Raw genomic sequence first — 10,795 nt, 5'->3', positions numbered from 1 at the left:
TATTTTAAAAAGTTTCACAAACAAAAGCACCCCTGTATGCCCTTTATCCTTAATAAGAGGGGAAAATTTCCCACTATTCTGTTACTGTTCATAATTGAACTGATAAAATAAATGGACCTAAGATTAGAAAGGAACCTATTCAAATTTACTATATACACAAGGACATCACAGAGAAGCAAAACAATTGTTTCAACTAAGTATGATCTGAAATTTTATATGTCCTCATTATAAGTTGTTATTATTACTATCTGGACTGGGGATATGCCGCTCCTCCCATCCCCTGCATCCATGGACAGGATCGGATGTGGCAGTATGCATTGTAACCCAACCACTGATGACGTGAAGATAGGAGGATGCAAGGGCTGCTGGCCAGTGAGTCTAGCCAATTGGTGAGCCTCAGGTTTGGTGAGAGGCTGGTTTTCAAAAAATGAAATGGAGGCTGGGTGGTGGTGGTGCACACCTTTGATCCCAGCATTCAGGAGGCAGAGGCAGAGACAAGAAGACCTCTGTGAGTTTGAGCCCAGCCTGGTCTACAGAATGAGTTCTAGGACAGCCAAACCTACATAGAGAAACCATCTGGAGAAACAAAATAAACAAACAAAAACAAAACAAAACAAAAAAAGAAGCGGAAAAGAATAGAGGAAGATACTCAGTGTCTACCTCTGACCTTTCCTACCCCCACTCCACTTATTAGACCCGTAAATGGCTCAGTGGGTAAAGCGCTTTCCCTGCAAGTTTGATGATAACTTAAAAATGTGTGTGTGGAGGGGTAAGAGAACAGACTCCTGAAAGTTGTCCTCTGATCTCCACATGCATGTTCTTGTACCCATACATCAAACACACTCATACAATAAAGTTTTTTGAGACATGGTCTCTCCACATAGCCCTGACTGTCCTGGAGCTCACTATGTAGATCAGGCTGGTTTTGAACTCACAGAGATCCACCTGCCTCTACCTCTCAAGTGCAGGAATTAAAGGCATGTGCCATCATACTTGGATAAGTTAAATTTTTTTTTTGATTAACTTCTTAGTTAGCATGTAAAATGATGTTTCCTTGTGGCATTTTCCCATACATATATCCATTGTAGTTTGCTCATATTTACTCCCATTACCATCCCTTGTTCACCCTACTCCTTTTCGCCTTTCTTCTTTCACGCTATACACACCCACCCATACGTGTGTATCCAGACTCTCCATGAGAGAAAACATGCCAGATTTGTCTTTTTTTTTTGCATCTTATAAGTTTATTCATGTATTTGTCAACCCAAATCACAAAGCTATTCTTCCCAGATAACACCTAATGAATCCGATAATAAGAATGCAGACTTCTGTGATTTGCTACTACTGATTATTGAGAAGATGAGCGCCATTGAAACTGTCTTACTGTTTTAACTCTGAAATGTGCTTTTGGTAGGACGGAAGTGGGTGAGAGAGATTTGAGGAAAGCAGCAGAGGCTAGACTGCTTTCACAGGTAGAACATATATTTTTAGACATGTTACTTTTGTTTGTCAGTTTGTTGATTATTCACATCCAGTTCATTAGTCTGACACACTTCACTCATTTTCTGCAGTTCTCCTGGGCTGTGTCCTGTTCCTCCGCTGTCTCACACAGATTCATTTCCTTTGTGTGGATTACTTGAACCTTTCTCTGATTCATGTTTCATCAGCACTTCTGCCAGAATTCTTCCATACATTTGGTCCTTTTTCCACACTGAAAATTTCTAGAATCGTTTTCTTCACGTCATTGCCTCTAACAAGATTTTTCTTCATAGTGAGATCAGAAGATGCATACTTTTCAACTAGGGCCAAAGTGCTCAAGCTATTATGAATTGGCTAATGGGGACAGTAGAGAGGTGGTAATGCCTCTGTGTTATCTTCAGCAATATGAAGGAAGTAGGCACTAGATTTGTCATTGAGCTTTGGCTCCTGTCTTTCACCTGTGTAGTGGCAATAGATGAGTCCAACGAGGTCCTGCACCATGCCTGGCACTGGTCATAGTCGTCATTGTCATGGGTAACAGTCTGTTCTGGCTCAAATGTGGTTGCAGTTGTACTCAGTGATACTTGCCATTACATTTTGAATACCCATTAAATGAGTTATTCAGCTACAGAGAGCACTATTCCTGATATACAGATAACAGGGACTGCTTTTCAGAACTCCCAGAGGGTATTTTTCCTTAAATAGGCTAAATTAACTTTGTTTTTCTTACATTATTACCCTTTGTGGTAGCCCCCAAATAAAGTCTGGGTCCTCTGCACAGAGAATCTAATGACTGAAGAGTTCCTGATATGGAGATTTGATGAACATGGTTGAGGTCAGAGGGTCAGATTGCTGTAGGTCCTGGAGGTGGCATCAAAGATGGCCTTGGTGAAGTTGTCTAGGGTGGCAGGGAAGCCCCTGGCTGACATCTGGAAATCATCAATACCTGCCAGCAGCAGCAGCAGCTTCTTGGACCCAGGAGCAGAGACAATGCCAGTTCGTCTAGGGGTAGGGATGAAATGCACCAGCATGGAGCCACTATAGCCTGTCACCTTGCACGGAGCAGTGTAGGGCTTCTGTCTTAGGGTTTTATTGCTGTGAAGAGACACCATGACCACGGCAACTCCTATAAAGGAAAACATTTAATTGGGGCTGGTTTACAGTTCAGAGGATTAGTCCATTATTGTTGTTGTGGGAAACATGGTGGTACACAGGCAGACATGGTGCTAGAGAGGTAGCTGGGAGTTCTATATCTAGATAGGCAGGCAGCAGAAAGGGAGAGTGAGCCACTGGGCTTGGCTTGAGCTTCTGAACCTCAAAGCCCACCCCAGTGACATACTTCCTCCAACAAGGACACACCTAGTCCAACAAGGACACACCTTCCAGTAGTGCCATTCCCTATGAGCCTATGGAAGCCATTTTCTTTCAAACCACCACAGCTTGACAATCTTGTTCCCTCAGTAGCCCCTCTACACAGGGACAATGGGAAGCTTGGACAATATGATGGCCCCTTGAACGACAGTGGCTACTTCCTGTGTCATTAACCCCCAGATGAACATGATTATTGTAGTCCCCAGTGTTAACAAAAACCTTGAACCTGATCTGCTGGCTAGCCTGAATCTGCTTCTGCACTGGTATTACTGATCTTTAGACCTTCATCCTTAAGGGATGCTTCCAGGAAGAAGTCAATAATCTCTGACTCTTCAATGGGCAAGGAGAACACATAGAGCTCATCCATGGATTTGCTTTTTTTTTGGTTGTGAGCCTAGCCCTTAGCAGCTGAGCCATTTCTCCAGCCCCCAGGGACTTGATTCTTATGTCCTTGACTAGGCTGCCAAGCTTGGTGACAGGAACACACTCCTTCTCTCTGGCTTTGCTCCCATGAGCTTTGTGACCTTAGAGCCTGTTCCTAGAAGAAAATTCCATGGCCTCCCAGCCTGGGCTGCACAGGTCCTCCAGATCCTCTTCCTGTACTGGCATCACCCACCATTTGTTTCTTTCCTTGAGAAGCAGGGGATTTTAAACTAATAACCTCTCCTTCCCACGAACCAGGGTCTTGTGTAGCTCTAGGTAATTTCAAAAGATCAATCATTGTGCCTCAGCCTGAGTTGTGCTGGGAATTACAGGTATGTGACACCATACTCAACAGACCTGGTTCTACCCCCCCCCCCACCACTAATTGATTTTTTTTTAAACTCCTGGGCTGATAGCTTTTATTTCTTTCCACTGAATACTTTCTGTATTTAATCTGGCTTTGTCTCTTTTTGGAGTTGTTCTCATCTTTGAGTTGTATTTGAGCATCTTATAATACCGAAGATGAGGTGATAGCAACTGTGTGTGTGTGTGTGTGTGTGTGTGTGTGTGTGTGTGTGTGTGTGTGTGTATCTGAATGTCACCATCACGTCCCGGAATTTCTGACCCACTGTCTTCAGGCATGAAAGGAAGTGAATCTTCTCTAGGTTAACATCATGATCAATTAAAGGCATTTTTACACATTTTCATGTCATTATTGGTTTCCTGTGACTAATGACTATGACCCAGAATGGTAGGTAGTTGGATTGTCCAATAAAGGCCATCTTTTCTGGGGGCAAATTTCCTTAAAAGGCTCATTTCTGTTAAATCAAAGTATTTCACCACATCATCTACTTGAAGCTGTTTCAATACTATGTGTCTGGTTGGCCAGGGGACATATCTTTTGAATGGAGGTATTGACTCCTCCATGCTTTCAGGTCCCTACCTTTCTGGGATTCTAAGGAACCAGTGTTGGCCAGCTCCACTCAGTTGCTTCTTCCCATTCTCAATCCTCTGGTTCCTTCCTGAGGTAGTACATACACCTTTTGTTCTGTGCCCTATAAGCAAATACACCTGGTAAAGCCACCCAGGTGTACTGGAAGTCCCGTGCTCGTAAGGCACCATTTTATATATCTGCTATTTCATCCTCTCTCATTGTTTTGTCTCTCCCTCTTCTATCACTTTAGACCTCTTCCTTTCCTCACACAGTTCCACATCTATTTTCATGTTTTATAGCTGTCTTAATCTGGATTTACATATGCTCATAAATGTTTGACTAAAGCTCTCTCTTCCATGATAAGAGAGGTTTGTGTTTTATCTTGTTGTTGTTGTTGTTGTTGATTTGACTTGGTTGATGAGTTTTCCATGGAGATGATCCTTGACAACTGAACAGTTGCGAGTGTTTTGTTTTCAGACAAGGTTATTCAAAGAAGGCCCCATCCCTGTTGCAATTTCTTAAGCAGGTGTGGTCCTTGGGGCCTGTACATACCGTGATTTGCAGACTGAGATAGGCTACTTAGCGATATTCTAGCTACTATGAAGCAACCAGCATATGAAAGGTGCAGATTTCATATTTGGGGATAGCAGTCTCTAAATGCCTTCAATTCACATTCCTAAACTGTTAACTTTACATTTGCTTACTCAATTTGAAATCCCTTCTAACCTCCCTCCCTCCCACAAAAGAAAAAAAACACATATTTGAGAATAAGTTGCAAAATGTGTCATTGTTTCAGGGAGACTTTTTTTCCTTTTTTTGAGACAGAGTTTCTCTACATAGCCACCAAGATGTCAGCTTGGGTATCCTTCAGGCTCAACCTCTGAGTCCTTCCTTCCTTCCTTCCTTCCTTCCTTCCTTCCTTCCTTCCTTCCTTCCTTCCTTCCTTCTTTCCTTCCTTCCTTCCTTCCTTCCTTTTTTTTTCTTTTTTTTCAAGACAGGGTTTATTTGTGTAACAGTCCTGGCTGTCCTGGAACTTGCTTTGTAGACAAGGCTGGCCTTGAACTCACAGAGATCCACCTGCCTCTGCCTTCCAAGTGCTGGGATTAAAGGTGTGGGCCCCCACAGCCCAGTCCTTTTATTTATTTTTATTGTATGTGTATGGATGTTTTGTCTAAATGTATGTCTTGGACCACATATGTGCACTGTCATCTGAAGTCCGAAGAAGGTGTCTGATCCTTTGGGACTGGAGTTATAGGTCCTTGGAAATCACCACTTGGGTGCTGGGAATCCAACCTGTGTACTCTGGAAGAGCAGCCAGTGCTCTTAACTGCTGTGTCATTGCTCTAAACAAAACTTGCCCCCCCCCCCAGACAGGGTTTCTCTGTGTAGTTTCGGTGCCTGTCCTGGATCTCGCTCTGTAGACCAGGCTGGCCTCGAACTCACAGAGATCTGCCTAGCTCTGCGTCCCAGTGCTGGGATTAAAGGTGTGCACCACAGCTCCCCGCCCCAAGACTTGTTTCTTAAAACAGGGATTTTTTTTCTGTGTCACAGTATAAGTAGTCAAGAAAATAACTACGATACAGTAGTATTACTTAATCTACAGACATCCAAATGAAGTCAATTGTGCTAGTAACACTCAAAAAATTTAATTAATTAATTTATTTTACATCCCTAATGCAACCTCACCTCCCTCCTCCTCCCAGTCCCTCCCCTCCCACCCTAGTTCCCCACCTCCCCAATCCATTCCTCCTCCATATTCCTTCAGAGAGGGGCAGGCCTTCCTTCCATGGGCATCAGCAAGGCATGACATATCAAGCTGCCATAAAACCAAGCACCTCCCCCTGTATTCAGGCTGGGCAAGGCAACCCAGCATGAGGAATAGGTTCCCAAGAGCCAGTCAAAGCACCAGGGACAGCCCCTGCTCCCATTACCAGGAGTCCCAGAAATAAACCAAGCTACATAACTGTCACATATGCAGAGGCCTAGGTCGGTCCATGCAGGCTCCCTGGTTGTTGTTTCAGACTCTGTGAGTTCCCAAGAGCCAGGCTAGCCATGTCTGTGGGTTTTCCTGCAATGTCTCTGATCCCCCTGGCTCTCCTATAAGCCCTCCTCCCTCCTCCCTCTTCTTAGCAGGACTTCCTGAGCTTGACCCAATGTTTGGCCTTGGGTCTCTGGATCTGCCTCCATCAGTCACTGGATGAAGGCTTTCCGCTGACAACCAGGGTAGTCACCAATCCCATCAAAGGGGATGGCCAGTTCAGGCTATGCATCCACTGCTGCCAGGAGTCTTAGTGGGGGGCCCTCCTTGTAGACTCCTTGGAGTTTCCCTTGCTTGAGGCTTCTACCTGACTCAGTAAAGTCCCCATTTCCAGTCATCTTTCTCAGCACTCTCCCCCTCCACCCACTCCCAACCTGATCCCTCAAATTCTCATGCCTACCTACCTCCAGTCCAACCAGGAGATCTCCTCTACTCAGTAATACTCTTTATAACAAAAGAAAATCATATTTTTTTGGGGGGAATCCCTTATATTTCTTGTCTCCATTAATCTTTTCTTGAGACAGTCTCAGTATTGTAACCCTGGCTGACCTGGAGCTTGCTATGTACGTGAGGCTTGCCTGTAACTCACAGAGATCCTTCTGCTTCTGCTTCCAGTCTTCATGAATCTGGAAGAATTACTATCTTCTATGAGCTTGACAATTTTGAAGAGTGCAAGTCATTAATTTTGTAGATTGTCCCTCAATTATGGGTATGTCTGCTGCTCCTACAATATCAAATTAATATGTAAAATTTGGGCATTAACAATTTGAAAGAGTTGATTAGTGTTTTTCCTAGCACATCATTGGCAGTCCCATTATGTCCATTTCTTCTCACTCACTTGCCCACCTTGCCTATTTCCAGGCTGGTGGGAAGTAGCTGTGCACCTGCCTCAGTCTCCTGAGTGTTGGAATTATATCTGTGTAAGCCTGTGGTTCACTTGTCATATTTCTGAGATAATTCAGTCTTTTTTTTTTTCCAGTGGTGAGGTTCCAAATCAGAGCCTGGTGCCAGCTAGGCAAGTGCTCTAGACCCGAGCTACAGCTGCAACCCTGGCAAAATTTATTTTCACCAACATAGGGTGGTATCTTCCATATTTGCCTACAGTAACGTTTTCCCTTTGTAATAACAAGTATTTTGTGGAGAGATTTTTGAGACTGTAAACGTTGTTTCTCGTTATACTAATGCTCCTTAGTTTGACAGCTAAAGCAGGGAGTTTAGAATTTAGGGATTATGCGTTTCCCACGGCCAGCTTTTATCCATTATGCTAGCCCTCTCTGTGACAATTTTCTATCAGTAGTAACTTGAGATCTTTCTTATCTCATGTTCTTCTTTTCCAGAGGGTCATTCCATGCATGGCTGACAGTCCAGTATCTCCAATGCCGAACATACCGAGCGCTTGAAAAATTACGAGTTTGAATTAGTGGTTTGGGGTAGATACTACAGGAGCATAAAGGCTACAAGCGGTCCGGGCCTGGCGTTTTTTAATGTCTTTAATTTTTTTTTTCCCATTCTAAAGGTAAGTAAAACACGAATACTGTTGAGGGCGCGGTCCTGACAGATACTAGCGAAAGGGACCACCGGCGTCTGCCACCTCTTTGTCAGCCAGGCCTGGGGCTTCCGTTGGGTGGGGAGGTAGGTGGGGCGGGAAATCTAAAACCGAACTCCCAGCTTCCGTCACTCCCCGTGGGCGGTGCTCCCCTTTGACCCCTAGCTCGCGAGCTACACATCCGGGCCACTGTTACTAGTGAGGGGAAGATGGCGGCCGCAGCGGTGGTGGTTCCCGCAGAGTGGATAAAGAACTGGGAGAAATCAGGGAGAGGCGAATTGTGAGTGTTCGGGCTGGGGACGGGCGCCGGGCACGCTGAAGCTGGGGCGTTGGCCACATTCGGAAGTGGGGTACGGGGGCGGGAGGGGGGAGCGGCGCCCCCTCCCCCACCCGGGTGACGATTAGGGATTGTTGGTTAGGAGTTTCGAACTGCCGGAGGAACGGAACCGGTATCCTCCATCAAGCGCCTCCTTTCCCCGACCTCCGGGAAAGCCCTGCGGTCCACCGGAGCCCTGCTTCCTTTTGGTCTCTCAGCAGAACTTCCGTCTTGTCCCTTCAGGTCCCCCAGTGCTCCTGCTCTGTCTCTTTTTGTCTGTCTCTCCTTTTGCCTCGGCTCACTTGGCTGCTTTTCTCTCCGTGGGTTCGCGCCCGGCGGTTGTTGGGTCCATACTTGACATTTTCCTCCCTGTCCCATTTCATCACTCTGCACCTAAGGCGACTCCCGCAGTTTGGCGCCTGGCCTCTCCTATGCCCAAAGTCTTAGGAGGGCGAACTGTCCCGAACTCTCTACGGTCCTAGCCGCCAGTGGCAGAGGAGCTTGGGGCGTCAGGGACAGCCAGGCTTGGAACCTCCGGTTTCTTGGGGAGCGCCAGCTTGCACTGCCCTGGCCCTGCGGTCCTTGGGGGAAGTGTGGCAGGGATTGCCGCTTTTTGCCAAGTCCCTACCGGCATGTCACCTCCGAGTGGATTCGGGCTGGATTCAACTTTTCATCATTCAATGTTGATGAAACCCCATTTTGGCCTGGAACTGTAGCTAATTCTGCCCCCCCCCCCCGAAGCTTTTTTAGTACTTTACGATGTTTTTTTTTTCCCCTTTAAGTCGTAAACTTATTTGGTAACCCCCGCCTGGTAATTTGCCACGGTAGAGGTTTTCTCGCCCCAAATAGCCACCCCACCCCCACTCCCCGTTTAAATAGCAAAATTAACCATTGATTTGAAAAAAAAAAAAAAAGTTCTAATTTCTTCGTCTGAATCGCTTTGGAAGCTTAGTAGTCAATCCTAAATGAGATTAATTCTTGTTAGCTGTTAGGGTTGTCTCCTTCCACTCCCACACTTCAGTTCAGTGTCAGGTTCTCAGTTGCTAGCGGGAAGATAGGAATCTCTGAAACTTTGCTACTTCGAAGGAACTAAGCACCAGACACGCATTGCAGGATCTCATTCTTGTAAAATGACTTAACTCCCGCCGACAACTCCCTTTGCTATTCCATGAACTTAACAGTGTGAATCCTAGAGTTGGATTGTCTGCATAAGCGGCTAGCTTAGCCCACTTAACTAGCTGAGTGACCTTGGTAAATTCTTAACCACTTCGACTGTTTCCCCTTGAGTAAATTGGGAATAATAAGCACTCTACTCAAAGGATTGTTGTGAAGACTAAATGTCTGTAAAGCACTTGGCTTATAGTAAGTGTTCAAGTGATAGCTATTAAAAGTAATATTATTCCAGCTTTTAGATATTTAAACTTCTCGGGACAGTTCTTGCACTTACAGGCTCTACCTCTTTAGTTAGCAATTAATTGGCCTCTGGCTTCATGTGTGTATACTCTTGTTTGCCAATAAATTGAGAGGTCCTTGAAGAAAAGTGATGACATCTCTTATTTCTTTTGGTCCAGCATATACTTATTGTGCCCTACTGTTTTGTTAACTCACAGGTATGTATGTCTCACATGTAAGATGCTTATTCATTTTTAATTTTTATGTACTATTTAACAAATACCTATTAGATCCCTTGAGTGCTGATAAGGCAAGTTGGGAAGCAACTCAACTAAAGCTTCATATATTTGGGGGTAATCCTCCCCAAACACATAATCCAGTTCATTGTTATTTACTGTCTAAAACCTATTTATTCGTTATGGAAGGTCATGTTTGTGGGCTGCTTAGCTTCCTTCTCCAGGTGGATTTTGTGTGTGTGTGTATTTGGTAGTAAGTGCTCCATCAGTGAGGTGCATCCACAGGCCTAGCTGTTTTTTTTTTTTTTTAGTTTAATGTTTTTGCTTCCACCTTAAAATGAGTATTAGGAATAGGAGGAGTTCTGCTTCACTTGTAACTGGCAATGGTTGGAGAAAAACTAAGTGATGTATGAAGTCAAGAATATCTAGTTAAAATGGAATTTTGAGTTTATATATTTTTACATGGTCCATGCTACCTAGTGTTAAAAGAGCTACTTAAAAACTGTACTTAGGGTTTTCATGTGTGTATTTACTGCATAGTTTGTGGAATGTGGTTTGAATTATAGTAGATCCAAATCAGTGTGATTAGCTTAATGATTATATAAATATATATAATTCCTGTTATATTAAGAGGACTTATCTCATTTTCTGAGACAATGACCTTGTAGCTCATGCTGACCTTGAATTTATAAAGCTCTTCTGGGTGCTAAGATTATAGTCATGTACCACTATACTAGCTGAGAATTTAAAGTTGGATGGAATAACTGGGTGTGGTGGCTAACACCTGTAATCCTAGCACTTGGGAGGATGAGGGGAGGGTCCCATGAGTTTGAGGTCAACAGGGGCTACATAGTGAAACCTTTTCTCAAACAAAACAATGAAAGCTAAAAGAAAATTTAACAAAGCTGCATAGACTGGGGAGATGTCTTGGGGTTAGGAGCTCTTACTGTGCTTCTAGAGGACCTGAATTTAGTTCTCAAAACCCACATCTGATGGTTCATAGTTCATAGTCTGTAACTCCAGCTCCAGGGGATCTAACACCTCTTGCCTCTTCAGGTGC

At 44.4% G+C, this 10,795-nt stretch overlaps 1 protein-coding gene across 3 annotated transcripts in view; it reads left to right on the top strand.

Moving 5' to 3' along the window:
• The first annotated feature begins 7,965 nt into the window (after positions 1-7,965).
• Thoc2 (THO complex subunit 2) overlaps positions 7,966-10,795 on the top strand; it is a 116,304-nt gene continuing 113,474 nt past the window's right edge. For all 3 annotated transcript variants that reach the window (XM_052738485.1, XM_052738475.1, XM_052738467.1), the window contains exon 1: positions 7,966-8,071. In XM_052738485.1, the coding sequence (XP_052594445.1) occupies positions 8,001-8,071 (71 nt within the window). In that variant the 5' untranslated portion in view covers positions 7,966-8,000. The remainder of the gene's footprint in view (positions 8,072-10,795) is intronic.

The sequence above is a fragment of the Peromyscus californicus genome, unplaced genomic scaffold (assembly GCF_007827085.1).
Source record: "Peromyscus californicus insignis strain IS unplaced genomic scaffold, ASM782708v3 Scaffold_10__1_contigs__length_136768540, whole genome shotgun sequence".
Classification (NCBI taxonomy): Eukaryota; Metazoa; Chordata; class Mammalia; order Rodentia; family Cricetidae; genus Peromyscus; species Peromyscus californicus.
Note: the sequence above shows the minus strand (reverse complement) of the source record. Positions and strands in the feature narration are given on the sequence as shown.